At 45.8% G+C, this 20,696-nt stretch overlaps 2 protein-coding genes across 3 annotated transcripts in view; one reads left to right on the forward strand and one right to left on the reverse strand.

Moving 5' to 3' along the window:
* The window catches only part of LOC123447204 (tetratricopeptide repeat protein 38-like), a 6,401-nt gene extending 2,277 nt beyond the window's left edge, over positions 1 to 4,124 (reverse strand). For both annotated transcript variants that reach the window (XM_045123786.1, XM_045123785.1), the window contains exons 1-12: positions 3,843 to 4,124; positions 3,659 to 3,757; positions 3,453 to 3,554; positions 2,928 to 3,071; positions 1,504 to 1,598; positions 1,280 to 1,409; positions 1,100 to 1,204; positions 858 to 964; positions 717 to 768; positions 366 to 455; positions 201 to 285; positions 41 to 105 (exon numbers count right to left, since the gene is read on the reverse strand). In XM_045123786.1, coding sequence (XP_044979721.1) covers positions 41 to 105; positions 201 to 285; positions 366 to 455; positions 717 to 768; positions 858 to 964; positions 1,100 to 1,204; positions 1,280 to 1,409; positions 1,504 to 1,598; positions 2,928 to 3,071; positions 3,453 to 3,554; positions 3,659 to 3,757; positions 3,843 to 4,109 — 1,341 coding nt within the window. In that variant the 5' untranslated portion in view covers positions 4,110 to 4,124. The remainder of the gene's footprint in view (positions 1 to 40; positions 106 to 200; positions 286 to 365; positions 456 to 716; positions 769 to 857; positions 965 to 1,099; positions 1,205 to 1,279; positions 1,410 to 1,503; positions 1,599 to 2,927; positions 3,072 to 3,452; positions 3,555 to 3,658; positions 3,758 to 3,842) is intronic.
* A 13,915-nt stretch (positions 4,125 to 18,039) lies between these two features.
* Positions 18,040 to 20,599, forward strand: LOC123447210 (costars family protein). Its single transcript, XM_045123791.1, has 2 exons — positions 18,040 to 18,267; positions 20,161 to 20,599. The coding sequence occupies exons 1-2, from the start codon at positions 18,178 to 18,180 to the stop codon at positions 20,341 to 20,343; spliced, it is 273 nt and encodes a 90-aa protein (XP_044979726.1). The 5' UTR covers positions 18,040 to 18,177; the 3' UTR covers positions 20,344 to 20,599.
* Positions 20,600 to 20,696: the final 97 nt, after the last annotated feature.

The following is a 20,696-nucleotide window of genomic DNA, read 5'->3' on the forward strand; positions in this document are numbered from 1 at the left end:
AAAATGGAAAGAAAGCAACGTGGTTGCAAAAGCACTCTACCAGCAAGCGCCACAAGAAAGGCGCGCCCTGTCGTTTGCTGATTTGTTTGACGAGCAGCTCAATTGCTGTGCACCATCCAAATTGTGTTAGCTCACTCCTCACATAAAGAGCAACAAAAAGTACCAGAGTACTTTTTTTTCAAGCATTGGGGACCAAATACCTGTAGACGTCTCTCCAGCATTTAATAAGACAGTGTACCAAACTTCATTGAAGACGTCCACTTGTTCATCCGATGCGCCAATCATCTAATTGTACCATTCATTGATATTCAGTAAAAGCAAATTCATAATTACTTGTCTTGAAACACTAGGTTCGGTGATCCTACTTTATAGCTAAGCCCATCGAAATCTGGACCCAGGGTGTCAAACACCGCCTTGTGCTCTCCTTTTCCATATTTATAAACAGCATCTGCTAGCTGTATCAAAGAAAACAACAAACGGCAGCAAAAAATTGATCAACTTCCCTGGCAAAAATTTGTGATATTATCACTGAGAACGAGTGATACAATAGACAAGCAAGAAAATGTTGCAGTGATATTCAAGAACAAAAATTGAGCATTCCACTTTTAGTGTTTTTTTTTTTGCTTCATACTGTTAACGTTCTCTTAGTATTGATTGCACTCTATATGTGGTATCTCTCCAATAGCATTTCACCTTGAACAAAGAATTGAGCACACCTGAATTGCCTTGTGCATCACTTGCTGTCTTTTCGTGTCCATTGAAGAGACTCTGAAGGAAAAAAGAAAACAAATACTGAGAACACTTGTAATATGACAGTCTTATGTTTCCAATAAAAGAGAACTATTCAGATACCAGACCTTGATCGTACTGAGGTCAGCAGATTTTCTGCTGCTTTAATTTCATTCATGTTTGATAATGCCCATAATATAAGTAAATCAAGGAGCCATTCCGCATGCCAAATGGACTGGGCAAAGTTCAAACTGGATAGTCAGAAGAATGGATCTCTTATAGCTTTATGTATCTTAAAATGCTCTTGAGAATAGGCAGCACAGTAAAGTCTACATCTTCTAATGGATATAAAAGATGTTTCCAGTAGTACCTCATTCTTAAGATCATCTAGCAATGTTGTTAGCCTCTCTTTGGCTAGGCCTGTCTCACCACGCACATATAAACGGAGTAGCAAACCGAGAGCATTCAGGTACACCTGAAGGCATGAGAAATTATTCAGTGTCTCAGACATCAATATTAGGAAAACTGAACACCAATAACAATATAATACCTCGGCTGGCTCACAATCACTTCTATCGAGTTCCTTCATGATGTTTTGATCATATACCTCCATAACTTTCCTAATAGGGGCTTCGCCTTCCAAGTAACAGACTGCCACATGCCACCAGTTGTGGGTAAACCTACAAGAAAGAAGGGAACATATTTTATAAGAAATTACATTCCTGCTTTTTTATTTGCACCACTAGAAATGGTATCAAGTGGAGAGCTGCATACATAAATGATGAGCATGCTGTCCATGATGGAGAACATGATTCCATGAACTCAGTAGCTTCTCTGAAGCGACATTCCTGCTGAAAAACATGGCACATCTGCAAGATAGAATGTAGGATGTAGCTTATATTAAAGAATGTTGTGTTACTTCAATATGCACAGGTCAGCTAGTGAAACTCATATGCTAAGTTAAGTTATCTTAATTTAACAGCCCTTGCATGAGGAGAATTCAGTAAGAACATACAGACATATCACATACCCCCACCATAGCAAAAAAAATATCATGGCTTTCCTTTTGCAAAGAAAGTATTTACTATCATGTCTTCCAAGTAAATGAAAATGCAAGGACATGGAATACAAAGGATCAACGTTAAGAGAAAAAAGGCATAGCATCTGAATGACCTCACTGACTAAGCTAAATGAAACTGATTGTGCCATATTTGTCCAGATCTTAGTGGATCAGTCCAAGTACTCTAAACATTGAAACAGTTTTGAATGAAAAGCTGGGCCATAGGCCTTTTCTCAAAAACAGGAACAGTCCAAGAACTACTTGGGTATATGTGCAGAGCCTGCAAGAAAAACCTCACTTGGCAGGGTTTGCAGGACAGCACAAAGCCTCTACACTACCAATCCTTGGTGCTGTGCAACGCATCCCTCCCCTATAAGTTATCCAGGGTCGTGATGCCTTCTAGTCATCCTAAACGATGCCACGAGTACATCTCGATCAAGTAGGGCGTAAACCATTTTGTTCCCTGGCATCGGATTTAAATGTAACTTAAGACTTATGGATAGGTCAACTGTTTTAATCAGCTAGTAATCAGCCCTGGATGGTTATTGACTATTTAACCATAGACGTGAGCCTGGCGTTCAGATTTATTAGGACATCTGTGCTAAGTATGAAAGACTTTCCAGCGGTAATTAAGGCGAAGGACTCATGAAAGGAGCAGAGCATTAAAGTGGCAGTATAGGTGCTAATTGCTATTGGATTCATTTTGGTTGAAACTGTCAAGTGACCCTAGCCTAGAGTAAGATTTTAACATCTTGATTAACACAGTCTGATCTCTATCATATTGCATAGTTTTAGTTTAGTTCATGGTTTATAATTTATTTAACCATCTCAAGTTCTCAACAACCATTATTTTTGTTAGTGGTAATTTGTTCTAAGTTAGCAAGTCTAAACACTGCTTCTCTGTATATTCCATACCTCGAAGTACTCATGCGTGGAAAGCTATTTCTTTACACACGTACCTAGCTTGAACAAGATTAAAAAGAACACTTGATTCTAGTATTATTCAGCAGGCTAATTCTGTGACCAATTTACAAAATACCCATGTCACCAGGTATATAAGGTTCATATCACTTACAAGTCAGCAACTAGATGTAATCACTAAAGCCAAATATAGCCAAACAACAACTCATCAACATACATTATGCTGTGACCAGAAGTCGTTCTTGTTTATAGCCAAGCCTTTCCGAGCAGCAATCTCAGCCTCGTCCATTCTTCCGAGCTCCAGCAAAGGGAAAGCGAGCATGCCGTATACATAGTTCCGATCTTGGTTCTCCGGCAAAACCTGATCAGCAACGAGCGGCATTCAATTAGTCAGAAAGAGTTTCTTCATTTGTACAGTAGCATTTTCATAAGAGTAGCTGCTCTATTTAAAGTTTCTGCATTTCTAGTGAATATGAATATGGTAACAAATGCTGTTACACTGTCATCGGGTTTCATTCAGTGGGCTACCTACCCTGATGCTAGAAAACAGCAGGCATACAACTCCTTTGAGAAATCACTAGATTTTATTTCACTGAAAGTTTCAGTGGGTGTTGCTAAGAAATGTTTCACACAAGCGCACCCAATGCACAAAAGAAACGGCATTGCTATCCCTGGGTTAAATCCTAAATATGAAAACTGTAAGCATAAAAACCAGACCTCTTGTGGTAAATTGTCAGCTTACTTGTTGAACAAATTCGAGGGATGTGTCCGGCCGTCCGACATAGAAGCAGATGAGCTGCGCTCTCCTGAGGGACATGAGATCCCTGGGGAACTCCCTGAGCAGCTGCCACACACGAGCAAGGACGCCGTTCAGTTTCACCAGTCAACTTTGTGGCTCGCTCCCAGATCGGCAGGAGAAATCAGATGAAAGGCGCCGCGAGAGCGAACCTGGAAATGCCGGTCGACGGCCACCTCCGTGTCCCTGTCCTCGCCGACGAGCGCGGAGAGCGCCCGGAACAGCGCCCTCTCGTACTCCGTCGCCTTGCCCTTGTGGAAGCAGGCGAGCGCACCGAAAGTCAAGGGAGGATTCGGAATGGGGAAAGGAGCGGACCCGAGGCAGTCGGTTGCTTACGAGGCTGGCGGCGGCGGCGGCGAGGAAGGCGGCGGCGGCGGCGCGGTCGCGCGGGCCGACGAAGTGCGCGGCGTGCAGCGCGGCGAGCGCGCAGGCCGGGTCGGCGGCCGCGGCGCGGAGCGCGGCGGGCCCGCGGCCGCGGCCGAACGCCATGGTCTGCGCGTAGTAGTCGTCCAGCGCCGCCGCGCAGTCCGCGGAGGCCGTCCGGTACTCCTGCCCCCACATGTCCCTCCTCACCTCCCCCTCCCCCTCCGCCGCGGCCGCCATCGATCTGCCGCCGCCCTGCCTGCCTGGCTCGGCCGCGCGCGTCCTCCTGCTGCTGCTGCTGCTGCTGCTGCTTGGGTGGGTGGTGGTGCTCGTGGGAGGAGGAGGAGGGTCGGGAGGCCGCGTGGAGTGAGAGTGGTTGTTGCGGAGGCGCGTGCGTGCGTGCGTGCGTGCCGTGCCGTGTCACCGCTGGCGACGTCCACGTCCGTGGAATGGTGGTTCGGCGGTCAGACAGCACACAGCAGGGTGGTGGGCGCGTGTTGCTGCGTCGTGCCGCGCGACAGTGGTTTTGGGACAGTGATCCTCCCGATGGCGAGTGGCCTCGCGGCCGCCGGATGCCGACGCGGCGGCACGCGAGGGACGGGGAGGAAAACGATGACCAGGTGGAAGAATTGGTTTGGGCCGTAGTAGAATTTTTTCCAAAAAAAAGCATCGTAGCCTTATCTACTTCCTCCGTTCCTAATACATACGGATGTACATAGACATATTTTAAAGTATAGATTCACTCATTTTTGCTCTGTACGTAGTCTTCTAGTGAAATACCTAAAAGGCCTTATATTTTGGAACGGAGTAATAGAGTATAAAAAATGAAAAAAAAATAGAGTCAGCCATAGCAAGATGGCGTGGCGGCGGCATCCTCCTGGTAGACCAGTGTCCTCGGGTTTCGTCGACGTTTGCTCCAACGTCGGCACGGAGCTTGGGAGGTAGTCCAGGAGCGGATGCAGATTGTGGTCTGCATCGACGATATCTGAAGGACATAATGTGTTCTGGGTTCGTGGTTAGTGGATGCCAGGTATGGTTTCCTCATTTGACGTCTTAATCGTGGTGGGATGTCAGATTTACAGTTCGATGGCGTGTCCAGGGTGTTACTCCGGTCTGATTTGTTCAACGTCAAGTGCTTTATTTTTGGTGAGCAACCTTGTAGGTCCGCAAAGATGTATACCAGTGATGGAGCCGCGTCGAGTTCGGGTGAGGAGGTGATTCGTCATTCTTTTCTTTGATGGCTGTTGTGATGGTGGCAAAGACAGGTGACGAACTCTAGTGTCAAACTCACATATGTCCTTCTATCTTTTCAGTTTTGTTATATCAATTTTTATATGATTTGTATTTTGATCTTTACAATATAAATGAGACACATATTATCAAGCAAAAAAGATCGCGCGTATACTCCCGCTGCATGCGCAACCGTTAGATACAAATTTGATCAGCCGGCGCACAATCAGCCAAGGCCTCCATGACTAGACCCGTGTGCTTTTGTCACTTATATTTTTTTCATTAACATTTTTTGTGCTGCAGAAGTGCTTTCACAACGATGCCTATGTTACACGAAAGTTAAGACAAAAAAGTTCTGCAACATCATCCGTGTTGCTGAAATCTTTTCACAACAACATCCATGTTGATAAAAAGTAAAGATATATTTTTTACAACATCATTTGTGTTGCAAAATTTCTTCCACCACGAAACTCATGTTTCAAAAAAGTTCAGACAAAAAAAAACTTTACAACAAAACGTCACAAATGTTTCTGTAACAGAAGGTCTACTGCAACGATGAGAAAGGGGTCGGACTACTGGATAGCCCCGATCAAACGGATGCGGATGTGGTGGATTTTCTAAAAAGATCCGCCGACCAACGCGTGGAGTCCACAAGGTCCACCATCCAAGGAGAGCAAAAGAGGGTTCGACACACTTGTCATTGCTATTGTGGGGGCTGTGTGTGTGGAAGCATCGTAATGCTCGGATTTTCAACAGGGTCCACCAACAGATGACGCCTCACGAGCTAGTGGATGCCATTCTATGGCAAGTTCATGACCGGAGGCGAGCCGAAGTGGGTGTTGGTGGTTTAGCACATTTGTTTTGTGAGAGAGTAGGCTTTAGGTTTGTCTGTTGGTTGTTACCGGACGTTGCCGGGAGTAGATATTCGCATCTACTTTAGGTTTCTTGTAAATTGTCTTTGCTCTCTTTTATAAAAATATGATACACAATTGATCTACTCTCGAAAATATATATGGAGATTTCTAGACCAATGAACTAGCACTGCGCCGTAGCCGTTGACACGCCTCTGTCATTGCTCCCCTATCGATGTCGGTTTGACCAGGCCGGGAAGTATTCGCAGATGTGCATCTAAGAACCAACGTCATGAAGCCGCAGTCGTTGAACTTAATTGACCTAAAGCACCTTGACATGACAAGAGATCTCAACCTCACTGTCTTAAGGAGATGGTAGAAATCTACACCAAAGCATTTCTCTTGACGGATGACGTTTTTTCATAGCGAACCATGCATAAGCAATCCGTGTAAGGGGGTCATCGCGAGTCATGCACAAGCAATCCGGCAGCACATCAACCCTCAAAAGTGTTCTGTACAATTTGGAAAGAGTTGTCCGGATGCCATATGGCAGAACGCCATGCAAGTATCGGAGGTTGTTGACAATGAATTCGAGGCAAAGTATTTTGGTCTTCCCACACGTGATGGAAGGATGCATAAAGGAAAATCTAAAACCTGCAAGAAAGACGCACACAACAAATTTTAATATGGGGAAAGGGGTTTCCATAAAGTCAACCGTGCAGGTAATGTTGACATATATCATGAGTGTGTTCAAACTACCGACGTTCGTGTGTGATGATCTCTCGAGTTTAGTTCGGTATTTTTTATGGGGATCACAGAAGGGAAAGAGAAAGGTACGTTGGATGTCATGGGACAAGATCATTGAGGTGATCCGGGCCCATTTTTTAGGGTACGGTTCGAATGTTAGGTGGCGATCCGGACGGGGCGTCGGGCGGGGCGACGAGCCGGGTGATTGACGCGGTGGCTCCGCCGCCAGATCCTCTATTGTCTCTACAGCCGCCATTGATTCAGATCGCGAGGGGTGATGGTCCAGGCGGGTCGACTAAAGGGGCGATGAGCGGGGCGTCCGGCGCGGCGACGCCGCCGCTAGATCCTGCACAACCCAGTACACCTAGCGTGCCCGCTGGGATTTCTAGCGCTCCGGTGGTTGATGCGACGGAGGTGGTAGACGAAGTCACCTCGTCGGCGCAAGGCGTGATCTATGCGGGAGACTCGCGCTGTGAGACCCTTCGTGCAGGGCCCGTGCCGGAGGTTTCACCTTACCGTCGATGGGACGTCGAGTTTGCTGACTCCATTCTGAGTGATGCAAAACTCATCCAGGGATCTATTTGTCTCCACTTGCCTTCGCGTTGGATCACCATTCGGGATGTCCATGATGATATTCTTGCAGGGAGATATCTGCACGAGAATGAATACCCACATGTTGGGGAGGTGCTCGACATTGACGGATTTCATCTCCTACGAAGGCAATTGCGTCGCCACAAAAGAAGATCGACCAGGATACGGTATGCGTCGATCTTTCGTCTAGTCCGATTCGTTTTGGCGGCCGTTTTTGGGTTCTTGCAGATCACGAGGATGATGAAGATGCGGACGGCGTGGACTTGCTCCAACCAGAGGTGCCGCCAGTTTCGTCATCGGTGGTCAGGACGTGTGTATCACATCGCAAGGATGTCGTGCTGGACGATGTGCATGGCGACGAGCTGGCGGAGGAGCTGACGCCGGTTGTGCCATCCCCGTCGATCATGTCACCGTCGACGGCGTTGCTGCAGGAGCGCAAGATGCGGCACGATCCTATCCTTGCACAGAAGAAGATGGAGGCGCCTCCTCGGAAGCCATGGGTTGGGCCGATTCCTAAGGTAATTCGTACTCCACTTTCTTTATCTGATTACTTCACGCCGAATTGTTGGATCACTCGTACCAAGAACAAGAAGAAGGTTCCTAGCGTTGTTCAGCCGTCAGGGTCGGCGGCGATCGAGCAGTCTACGCGTGATTCCAGGGCGAATTTTTTGAATGCCGCTGTGGCGGCGGCTGGGCCTGAGGTGCTGGCAAATTCGACGGGCTCTCAATTGGCTGGGTATACGGCCCAGCTCAAGATGCCCTCGGGTTGCCTTGCGTTAGCTTATCCCCAGGAGGAGTCCATCCTGGGCGTGAACTTACCGATTCCTAGGGTTCAGCCTCACGTTGGCTTTCTTGGGCTGGGGCTGGCCCAGTCTGCTGTTGTTGTGCACGAGGTACACAGGATTTCTTGTCACGCGGATTCCTGCCCTGTATTATCTACCGCGAACAAGAGATTTCCTAGGGTTGGTTTTCCTCATTTGGGTCCTGGTCGTGCGCCCCGTGTCCCTCCTCATTGTAGCGCTGCTGCCATGGCCGGGAGGGGAGCGCCGATGGCGAAGCTGCCGTCGAGACAGGTTGCTGCGGCTGGCGGTCAGGGAAAGAATCTGGGGACCGGCAAGGCAGCAGGTCAGGGTCCCAGACCGCATCAAATCATTGCTGCCAAGCCGGAGGTGCCTCCTGTGGCCGCCGGATCGCTGGCTGGGGAGGATGTGAACAGGTTCCAGACGCGAGGGAGGTGGGGCGATGATGATGTGAATGCATATGGAGCTGGCCAGCACAGAGGTTCTTCTTCGTATGGCGGGGATCGTGGTTATGCCTGGCAGACCAATGCTGGCAATGGTCAGGGTTTCTCGGGTCCTCCCGGGAAGTTTGTGTCGGGGCCGGCTGGTCCTAAGAGGGGAGGCTTCCGACAGAGGTGGGGAGGTCGTGGGGGTGGCAGGAACCCCCGTCCTCCGGTGCCGCCTGAGACTTCCTCTGGGGCTGCTGCCGAGCATCGACAGGAGCTGCCTGCGGTGCCCTCTATTTCTCCCCCTCCACCACAGGGTTAAGCTGCTGATGTGGTGGCTATGTCGGACAAAAGTAGCACACTATCCAAGCTGGAGGGGGGGATCGCCCAACTAAGTGGGCACGAAAGAAGGAAAAAATGACTTGTTATCATTGTGGAGAGAACGGTCATTTTGTGTCTGAATGCTCGGCGAATTTATTTGAGTTCTTTCTCAAACCCGTTCACGGAGCTTCTGTGTGTCCTCTTTTGTCGGGTCAGATGCCCATTATGGCTATTTATGGAGTCTGTTCCGAGGAGCTTATGTTTTTTGAGTCTCCATCTTTGCCGACAACAGTGCATGTGGCAGATGCGGCTCTTATTGGTATGGTTATTGTTGCGAGTGGAAAGATGGCGGTTGATCAGGTTGTGCAACAACTTCGGGATCTTGTGTCGTCAACTTTCCGTTGGGAGCCTATTGCAATTTCTGAGAATGTGTTTAAGGTGGTGTTCCCTTTCAAGGAAGATCTAGCACGGCTGCTCAAGTTTGGCATGTGTAGAGTGCCAAGCACGTGCTGTATCCTGGAGTTCGATGTGTGGAAGGGAGATGAGCCTCAGGGGGTTCCTCTTGATCAGGTTTGGGTCCGATTTTATGGAGCTCCGTCTAAGGCGGTTAACGACTTCTTGGTTGCTTGGAGTTTTGGATCCCTAATTGGTAAAACGGAGCAGGTTGACATGGCGTTCACGCGTGCTAACGGAGCTGCACGAGTGTTTGTTAGTGTTATTGATAGTGGGTTGATCCCGGATGAAGTGCTCTGGATTTTTGAGGGTAAGAGATTTACCCTGCGTCTTGAGATCGAGAGTCCACCGACGGTCGGAGATGCCACGGTGAATCCTGATGTTGATATGCCAGATAGGGATGGTGAGTCGGGTGCTAAAGATACGGACAAGGGTAAGCCTTCCTCCTTACCGGATTCTGCTCCTGGGTCTGATGCTTTGGAGCCGAAGTCGGGCGACGGTGGTTCGTCCTCTGGTGGCGTTGTATCGGCTCCAGGGGCGCAGCTGCGCTTTGGTTCTTTTGAACCAGACGCGGTGCCGGCCAGGCTAGCTGCCTGTGCTCAGCTGTCGGATCAGGATGGTCATCAAAGGCAGGTGAAACTGTCGTACCTTGGGAAACAGTCTGCCAGTGCCTCGTTTCAACCTGCTTCGCCGGCTGTGGGACTTCAGGCGATATCGTTGGATTGCTATTTGCAGAAGGTAAGGGAGGACGATGCTAGGATACCGATGATTTTGCCGTGCTTGGGGATTGTGGAGGGGGACACAGTGGTTCATAAACAGGGTCTGGTGGCTGAGGTGCCCGCTGTTGTTTCTCCTGTGGCTCCGGCGGTGGAGATGCTAGATAATGGGGGAGGTAACTCGGCGGGGCGTTCATTCTCCGAGGATGCTGTCATACAGTTTGGCGGTATTCTAGATCCTGTGACTCTGGACAGGAGGGTTAGTCAGCGGATTCAAGCGCAGCCAGATGCGGATGACCTACAGTTGGGTCGTGCGATGCGAGCTGCAAAATTGAGGGAAGCGGAATCATCAACAGGTATGTCTGTTAATTTAGATCATTCTATTATGCATTTTTTCCCTCATGAGATTTTTGATAAGGCCACTGCTATTGGGGTATCTCTCGGTAATTCAAATGCTGAAGTTTCGAAATCTATTAATGATCTACTTGATCTAGAGGTAGATAGGGCTCTGGATATTGTTCGAAATGTGGCTGCTGTTAAACCGATGACCGATGCTGAGATTAATGACCTAGGGGGGCTGAATTCTCTATGTGAGAATCTGCTTCCCATAGATGAGCCTAAGATGGGTGAGGAATCTTATCTTGATGATAGTTTAGTTGCTGAGCGTGCACGTCAAACCGAGTCACATATTCCTGGTTATACGGACCAGGGACATGGGGAGAAAATGAAACGGACATGGAAAAGAAAAGTATATCCGATTTCTGTTGTCCGTAGGAATGCTCGTTTTAAGACTGCTAAGAAATTCTATGACGAAAGATGAGAGGAATATTTTGGAATAGCAAAGGTCTACGTGACTTGGCTAAAACCAGATTCATCGCTGACGCCACGTTGGAGCATCAGCTGGACTTTATTGCCATTATGGAGACAGGGCGAGACAAGTTCACATCTCAGTTTTTGAGTTCTCTTTCCGCAGGGATTGATTTCGATTGGCATTGTCTACGTCCAAGAGGAAGATCTGGGGGGATCTTACTTGGCGTCAGATGTGACACACTTGAGGTTAGGGAAGTTGTGTTTGGTGATTTCGCGGTTAAATTTAGAATTTCATCCAAAATGGATGGTTTCCGGTGGGCTCTTGTAGCGGTTTACGGGGCTGCTCAACCTGAACTTAAATCTGAATTCCTGACGGATTTAGTTCGAATATGCGATGAGAAATTGCCATTATTGATAGGGGCGATTTCAATATTATTAGGTGGGCTCATGAAAAGAACAATGACAATTTTGATGGTAGATGGCCATTTTTGTTCAATACTATTATTGAGAGCCTTGACTTGCGGGAGATAGAACTCTCGGGCCGGAATTAAACATGGGCGAATTCCTTACCTAATCAAACTTTTGAAAAGTTGGATAGAGTTCTTACTAGTGTTGATTGGGAACAGAAATTCCCTTTGGTTACCGTGCGTGCACTTCAACGGGCGATCTCCGATCATACTCCCCTTCTGTTGGATACAGGGGATGCATCGCACATGGGTAATCGAGACAGTTTCTCTTTCGAGTCCAGCTGGTTTTTAAGGGAGGGCTTCATGGAGATGATTGCCAGGGAATGGAATAGGACTTTGGGTGGAACATCCAATGTGGAACACTGGCAAAATAAAATTAGACATCTGAGACAATACCTTCGTGGTTGGGCTAAGAATGTCTCGGGGACCTATAAAGATGAGCGGGAGAGGCTCATTAAATTTATAGATGAGCTCGATCGAAAGGCTGAATGGTGTCTGCTTGATGAGAACGACCGTCATCTCAGATTTGAGGCCGAACAAAGACTTCGTGTACTCCTTAGAGAGGAGGAAATGAAGTGGGCGGACACAGCCAAAGTTAGGGCGATCGTCCTTGGGGATAATAACACTAAGTTTTTTCACTTAGTAGCAAATGGAAAACATAGGAAGAAAAGGATAGTTCAGCTTGAGCAGGATGAGGGTATAATAGTAGGTCATGAGAACTTAAAATTATATATCTCAAACTATTATAAACAGCTTTTTGGTGCTCCTCATGATAGTTTTGTGACTATGGATGAGCACCAGGTAGCAGATATTCCTCAAGTCGGAGAGGCCGATAATGAGTCTTTATCTGCTCCTTTTATGGAGAAAGAGGTGCTTGACGCGATTGGAGGATTGAAGAGTGGCAAAGCCCCTGGTCCTGATGGGTTTCCGGCGGAGTTTTACGAAAAATGCTGGCATATCATCAAAGCGGATCTTATGACAATGTTTGATGATCTGTTTGCTGGTAACCTACAGCTCTTCCATCTGAATTTTGGTACCATAACGTTGATACCAAAGAAGGAAGGGGCGACCCGCGTTGAGCAGTTTCGCCCTATCTGTTTGCTTAATGTTAGTTTCAAAATTTTCACAAAGGTGGGTACGGATAGACTAACTAATATGGCACATTCAGTGGTGCAATCTTCGCAAACCACATTTATGCCTGGGCGTAATATCCTTGAAGGGGTAGTGGTTCTTCATGAGACTTTGCATGAAATTCACTCGAAGAAACTTAACGGGGTGATCTTCAAAGTGGATTTCGAAAAGGCTTATGATAAAGTGAAATGGTCCTTTTTGCAACAAACCTTGCGGATGACGGGGTTCGATGAGCTATGGCGAAAGCATATAGACTCCTTTATTACAAGAGCGAGTGTCGGGATTAAGGTCAATGATGACATTGGTCACTTCTTCCAGACACTTAAGGGGCTCAGACAAGGGGATCCGATGTCTCCTATTCTTTTCAATATTGTTGCGGATATGTTGGCTCTTATGATTAAGAGAGCTAACGAAAAGGACCTTGTAGGTGGACTAGTACCTCATTTGGTGGATGGGGGTGTCTCTATCCTACAATATGTCGATGATACTATACTCTTTATGGAGCATGATCTAGTGAAAGCTAGAAATCTTAAGCTCATCCTTTGCCTTTTTGAACAACTATCTGGGCTGAAGATAAATTTCAATAAAAGTGAGTTGTTTTGTTTTGGTGAAGCCAAAAACCAACAACATATTTATAATCAGCTGTTTGGGTGTGTACCTGGGGATTTACCTTTTACGTACTTAGGAATTCCCATTCATCACCGTAAACTTTTCAATGCTGAGTGGAAATGCATTGAGGAACGGTTTGAAAAGAAACTTAGTAGTTGGAAAGGTAAGCTCCTTTCTTACGGAGGTAGGTTAGTGCTTGTCAATTCAGTATTAACAAGCATGCCTATGTTTCTCCTATCTTTTTTTGAGGTACCTGTGGGGGTGCGAAAAAGATTGGATTTCTACCGGTCTCGTTTTTTGTGGCAAAGTGATGAGGTTACAACTAAGTATAGGCTAGCTAAATGGGATATTATCTGCCGACCTAAAGAACAAGGGGGTTTAGGAATCGAAAATTTGGAGACCAAAAATAGATGTCTTCTCAGCAAGTGGCTGTTTCGATTATCTATGGAATCCGAAGGGATGTGGGTACAAATTCTGACGAACAAGTACCTTCACTCCAAATCTTTATCTCAGGTTACGGCTAGACCACTAGACTCGCCGTTCTGGAAGGGTCTGATGCGGGTGAAAAACTCTTTCTTCAACAGAACGAGGTTTATCATTGGTAATGGTGAATTGACTAGATTCTGGGAAGATTCCTGGCTAGGAGATTCACCTTTAGCTCTTCAATACCCGCGGCTGTACCATATTGCCCAATGCCGATAAGTGTCCGTTGCGGCAGTATTGCGTGAGATACCCCTTAATATTCAATTCCGTAGATCTTTAATTGGTGATAGATGGGTCTCCTGGTTGTATATGGTTAGAAGGTTAATGGAGGTTAATCTTTCTGACAGGATTGATCGAATTTCTTGGAGTTTAACATCGAATGGGATGTTTACGGTTCAATCCATGTATTTTGATCTCATTGATTCCATACCTATTCCAAAAACCCAACATATTTGGAAGGTCAGAGTGCCTCTTAGAATTAAAGTTTTCTTGTGGTTTGTACACAAGGGAGTTATTTTAACAAGGGATAATCTGGCCAAACGGAATTGGAAAGGTAGCCCCAGATGTAGCTTTTGTCCAAGGGTAGAGAGTATTCAGTACCTCTTTCTCGATTGTCCTATGGCTAAACTTGTTTGGCGCTCGATTCACATTACTTTTAACATCCCTCCTCCTGTTAACTTGAACTCGTTATTTGGAACGTGGTTACAGGGAGTTGATGTTCAATTGGCCAAATCTATTTGTGTCGGAGCATGTGCTCTTTTATGGGCTTTATGGAACAGCAGAAATGATTTGGTTTTTAAGAGACTACGTGATATTCACTTTCTGCACGTTATCTTTAGAACTACCGCACTGATCCGCACATGGTCGTTACTAACTCCTGTGGCAGCCAGGGAGCCTATGGTTACTAGGTGTGTCCGTTGGGAGATGGTAGCACAGGGTATCTTCAACCGGTTTGGATGGCGTCATATTAATAGGATAGGTGTTTAGGCATCTAGATCTTTTAGCCACCTCCGGCTTCGGCGCGCTGTTCGCCATGTATCTTTTTATTTTAGCACCTTTTTGCTTTCGTCAAATTTGTACTTTGTGAAGACTTTGTTTGGTTTAATATATGGCTGCATGAATCACTCGATGCAGAGGCCGGGGCAAGGCCTCCTTTTCGAAAAATTGAGGTGACATGGGATTCCATAATTTTCGCTTGTTAATTCAGGCCCTACTAGCGAGGCAAGTATGTATGCTTCTCACACGACCACAATTATTGTATGCACAAGTACTTCATGCCAAGTTTATCCTAACAGGGCACTAAAGGATGTTGTGTTTTCATGTAATGCCTCATCGACATGGCATGTTATCCACCACAACCTTGAGCTCCTTGAGAAGGGCTTGATCTAGCATGTCGGTAACGGGAAGCACATCCGCATCTGGAGGGATCCCTGGCTACCCTACTCTGCATCACATAGTCCGATGATGGCATGTGGTACATGCCGACTCTAACGCGTGTCGGAGCTACTGGTGAAGGGGAGACATGGAATGGTGAGCAGGTACAACATCACTTCCACCCCTTGGATGGGTCTACCATCATGCAAATCATGCCCTCGACGCGCCGACTCGAGACGGTCTTGCTTGGGCGCCTAACCCCAAAGGAATATTCACTGTACAAAGCGGCTACCACATCGCTCTTGATGTCTACTACATAACTTTATTCTTCTATACGTTATAGGGCCTTCAAGTGCAGAGTTTTGTAGGACAATAATAAATTTTCCTCAAGTGAATAACCTACTGTTTATCAATCTGTGGGAGGTGTAGGATGAAGAAGGTCTCTCTCAAACAACCCTGCAATCAAATACAAGCAATCTCTTGTGTCCCCAACACACCAAATACAATGGTGAATTGTATAGGTGCACTAGTTTGGCGAAGAGATGGTGATACACGTGTAGTATGTATAGTAGATATAGGTCTTTGTAATTTGAAAATATAAAAACAGCAAGTAGCTAGTGGCAAACAACAAGCAAAATGTTATATGAATGCTCGGAAACAAGGCCTAGGGTTCATACTTTCACTAATGGAGTCCCTCAACAGGGCTAACATAATTGAATCATATAACCATTCGTCAATGTGCGACAAAGAATCACTCCAAAGATTCTATCTAACGGTGAACATAAGATAAAATTGCTGTGGGGTAGTAAAACCACCTCAAAGTTATCCTTTTTGATCAATCTGTTGAGTCATCCCTATAAGTGTCACAAACAACCCTAGAGTTCATACTAGAATAACACCTATGATACGATCAATCAACTCTAATGTCACCTAGATACTCCAATGTCACCACAAGTATCCGTGATTTGATTATTTTACATGCCTCAAACAATTTCAGATTCATAACATTCAATCCACAAAAAGAACCTTAAAGAGTACCCCCAAAGTTCTAATCGGAGAAAATAGGACGGAAACGTGTACCAACCCATGTGCATAGATTACCCGAAATGTCACCACGGGAATCCGTAATTTGGTTACCAAAACATACATCATGTGGCTCAATAGAACACCCCATTGTCACCACGGGTATCCGCATGCAAGACATATATCAAGTGTTCTCAAATCCAAAGTATTCAATCCAACATAACAAACCCTCAAAGGGAAAGACTCAATTCATAACAAGATAGAGAGGGAAGAACACAATATGATCCAACTATATTAACAAAGCTCGTGGTACATCAAGATAGTGCCACATCAAGAACACGGGATAGAGAGAGAGAAAGAGAAAGGGAGAGAGAGAGATAGAGAACAAACACATAACTATTGGTACATACCCTCAGCCCCAAGGGTGAAATACTCCCTCCTCGACATGAAGAGCGTCGCGATGATGAAGATGGCAACCGATGATGATTTCCCCCTCCGACAGGGTACCAGAAAAGGGCTCGAGATGATATCGCTTCGGATTAGAGGCTTGCGCCGGCGGTGCAGAAGTTCCAGGCCAAGTTCTGTGTTTTTTTGAATTTATAGGATTTTTGGGTGTCGGTTTCACGCTAGGGAGGTGCCCGAGGGGCTCACAAGCTAGGGGAACCGCAGGTTTGCGGCTCCTTCATCCACCCCCTGGCACTTCTCCGATGCTCCACGAGCCTCTTTTGTTCCATAAAAAGTCACCAAAAAGTTTCACCCAATTCCTAAAACTTTTATTTTCTGCACAGAAAAAACACCACGGTAATTCTACTCAAAACAACGTCAGTCCAGGTTAATTCCATTTGAATCATATAAAAGTGCACCAAAACTATATACAACTTGGGTGAATATGGCATGAATACTTTATAAATTATCAATACATTGGAGACGTATGAGCATCCCCAAGCTTAATTCCTACTCGTCCTCGAATAGGTAAATGATAGAAGAAATAATTTATGAAGTGTGAATGATAGCATAGTGTATAAGTTAATCAATGATAATTTCAATTACTTTTCCTACCATCATAATCATAAACTATTTCTCATAAAACTCATCATGATAAAGTATCAATCAAATCACACACTATGATTCGAATAGTGCATTCTGTTGAAACTTAACGACATATGTTCTTAGTCATCAAACATTTATAATTAATCTTATTTTAGAAAAATTCTAAGTAAGAGTTGCATATTCTCAATTATCATATGGTCTTCTTTAGGGGTAAAATATGAAACGGCGGGGGGTGGGGGGAAGGTGCTCCGTCAGCCCTACACACCCTTTATTCGTGGCCCAACTCGGGTTATGTAGGCCCCACAAGGGACTCCCTGGGTCCAATGCACATTGCCCTCTTCTCATGAGATTTTAAGTTTTTGATATTTTTTATTTGTTTCGAGCTCCAAAAACAGAGTTTCTTTTCTGCTCTTCTTTTGCTCGTTTATGCCGTTTTCGCCCCTCTACATTGCAAATTTGCAACACATAAATTAAGTATAAATAAATAAAAACAATATGATAATGTGCAAGACATGGACAATTATGAACGATTATAAAAAAATAGTGATGCAAATTGGATGCACCATGCTTTCATATCACTCTCGGCCGTCACCATCGTCAAGACATGTCATCAAAAATAAAACAAAAACTACACACCATAGGTCGGACCATGTGGCACATTTGGTAAGCAATTCAAACTAGTCAAAAAATGTAAAGAATCAGGGTTGCCCATCACCTTTGTTAAGAAAGCAGCTAGAGACGAGGGGGGGCATGCCATCCTTATCCATGTGTTTTTGAAATCACAGCCTCATGAAGAAAGCCCTGATCGGATCTTCTCCGCTCCACAACCGTAACTCTTAGTACGGAGGAACCGACGTCACAATTGCACATAGTAGCTCCAACCGAGCTCCTCGTGCGGAGCGGAGTCGTGAAACCTGGCGAGGTTCCGAACATGCACTTAATCCATGGTTTTCGTGCAAGGTGATATAATATTTGTGTGTGACCTAATCCATGGCTTGCACCGTCGTCGCCCTCATCTACCCCGTCCATCTCCGATCCAACGGCTCATGCGGCGCTCCGCCCCCAACGGTTGGTGCCATTGCCAAAAGTCATTCTTGCAACCAACCAACCACGGGTCGTCCTCTCCTTCATCCACCCCGATAAGAAAAAGAGAATTGTTAGCATCCAGCCGCGCCAAGATCCCGGCGAGCATCATCGGAGAAGAAACCGGCGAGGGAGAGAGGCGCCATGAACATCGGGCACGTCGAGGAGGAGGTCGGGAGGCTCAAGGAGGAGATCCAGAGGCTCGGCCAGCAGCAGCCCGACGGCTCCTACAAGGTACTCTATCAACGAACCAGTCTCCCCAGATCTGGAATCTCCCCTGCGTTCTTCTACCCCGATCCCCCACCCCCATCCTCTGGACTGTCTCACGCCGACACGCAGATCGGTGCCATTGCCGCGCGCAGCTGATCGCCCGATGCGGATTCTCGCTCTCCCGCCATTGCGCATTTCGCCGGATCCTGCGGCGGTCGATGTGCGCACGAGCCGGCGGATGAATTGCAGATCCGTGGTTCGCGATTCCGACTTTCTGAGACCAGTAGCGTAGGGTCGTGAAACGGGACGAAACGTAGCCGATGAAACCTGTTTGAGTTTTTGTGAATGGTCTGGAAAATTGCTAAGCTGCTGAACAGATCCCGTGTGACGAATTTCCCCTTCCTTGCCTGTGGGGCAGAATTTTACTACTACTCTAGTACTGTATAATTTCTCCTACTGTTCTTGCTGTACATTCAGTTCGATGCGCTCACATTTTGTCCACTGGGCGCGCTGAAGTGTTAAGGAACCACCGGCTCGCCGCACATGGGACTGCAGCCTGGTATGCAATGGGGTGGGTACCCCTGTTGGCAATCAAGACATCCACTCCGATTTCACAAGAAAATGAAACTAGAAACAGTAGCTGCATAACTGTGCACTTGCGGTCCAAATTTTTGCAGGCAGTGGTTAAGTTGTTCTTATAACATTGTGACACAGTTATATCTGATGTTGAAAATTTCAACAAGATGGTTGTGTCCATTAAGTTGCCGTTATAGAGTGCTCATAACTCAATGAGATTAGACAAGAACATGATAAATGCATTGCGCCGTCTAAATGAGTTTTGCATTCCCATTCCAAGTGTCAAAGCTGCCTGGTGTCATGTCATGTTGTAAGGTTCAGTCACATATTCCCTTTTGTTCCTTGATCATGTGAGGTTCTGAAGTGCTTATTAGTGGTCACTGTGATTTCTCCATCTTCCTCTTTTCTGATGAATGCTGAATTAAGTACTCCCTTCGTTCAGCAATGTTGGTCGTTTTTGCCATGGTCACTAGAATTAAAAATATCCTCAGTTAATCATCATTTCCTTCTCTTAATCCAATGTGCTCTATTTTTTTCTTAATTCTCGTGTGCTCTCTCCAAGAGCATTAACAGGAGAAATACTTGTTAATCAGAGCATTGCCATCGGGTTTATAACTGGAATAGTGTAAGGAAAAATACCTAGAAACGCCACACACTTCTCGATAAAAAGAGATAACCACCCATTTCACCTAGAAACTGTAAAAACGACACACTTCTGGACTCGATGAGATGGCTAAAACCATCCATTTTACCTAGAAATTGTAAAATGACACACTTCTGGACTTTATGAAATGGCTAAAACCACCCATTTTTCCTAGAAATTGTAAAAAGATATACGCTCCTCGACTTGATGAGATGGCTATAACCACACCTATTTCTGGACTGGGGAGGGAGATTTATTCTGTGTAGCACGTTACCCTGTCAATCACATATTTTTTTTAACCTGCCTCAGCCTTTAACTCTTCATAAATTTTAACATCAAAACAGACAAATGAACACAAGTATACTTCAGTCTGTGTGACATCATTATTGTAGATTTCATAGAGCTGTATAAATCTTGATGTTTCGTGCTTATGCTGACACTGCATCAGGCAAGTTATGACTCAAAGACTAGCTAAATGCAGTTCTTGTTTCGCTGGAATAGTTATGTGTTTGTGAGTTATAAAGATGTATCCTATTAGTATTGTTGTCAATGGTTAGGCTTGTAATGCAGAAACTTATGTGATTATACAGGAACCATAGAAGCTTACCCATGAGAAAGTTTGTAGTGCAGCTTTCCTGCATTTTGTGAACATAATCAATGGATGTCAACTTGTGTAATTGAATTATTGTGGTTTGCAGGTCAAATTTGGTGTCATCTTCAATGACGACCGATGTGCAAACATATTTGAAGCATTAGTTGGCACCTTGCGGGCCGCCAAGAAGAGGAAAGTTGTCACCTACGATGGTGAAATGCTTCTGCAGGGTGTCCATGACAATGTGGAGATAACCCTGTTCGCTCCCCCCGCGGTGGCTGATGCTTGAAGTTTGCAACACCGGCAAGTCTGTCACGTTATTATGCCAATCCGCTTGTAATTTGTTGTGCTTAAATTCCCACGAACCATCTGGTGTTCCCAGAAGAGTACTATTGTGTGATGTGAACTCATGCATGATCTATGCAATTGATTTGCCCTATTGCTTGCATGGTTGTTGAAACTCAGTGCTGACGTACTGTGTTGTGAAACATAGAGCGACAAGCTCCAACTTTGAAGTAAATGGCCACCGTGTTATTGAGAGTGTACTTCACATTGTTTGTCTGACAATGACATCTATGGTACTTTCACTTCTTTCACACCGTGTTATATAAATTGTGAGATGGTTGTATCGGCCGTTGTGTG

The sequence above is a fragment of the Hordeum vulgare genome, chromosome 4H, assembly GCF_904849725.1.
Source record: "Hordeum vulgare subsp. vulgare chromosome 4H, MorexV3_pseudomolecules_assembly, whole genome shotgun sequence".
Lineage (NCBI taxonomy): Eukaryota > Viridiplantae > Streptophyta > Magnoliopsida > Poales > Poaceae > Hordeum > Hordeum vulgare.

Coding starts and splice junctions, on each gene's coding strand:
- LOC123447210 (XM_045123791.1), top strand. CDS start 18,178: ATGAACATCGGGCACGTCGAGGAGGAGGTCGGGAGGCTCAAGGAGGAG. Junction 18,268..20,160: donor AGCCCGACGGCTCCTACAAG/GTACTCTATCAA, acceptor TGTGGTTTGCAG/GTCAAATTTGGTGTCATCTT.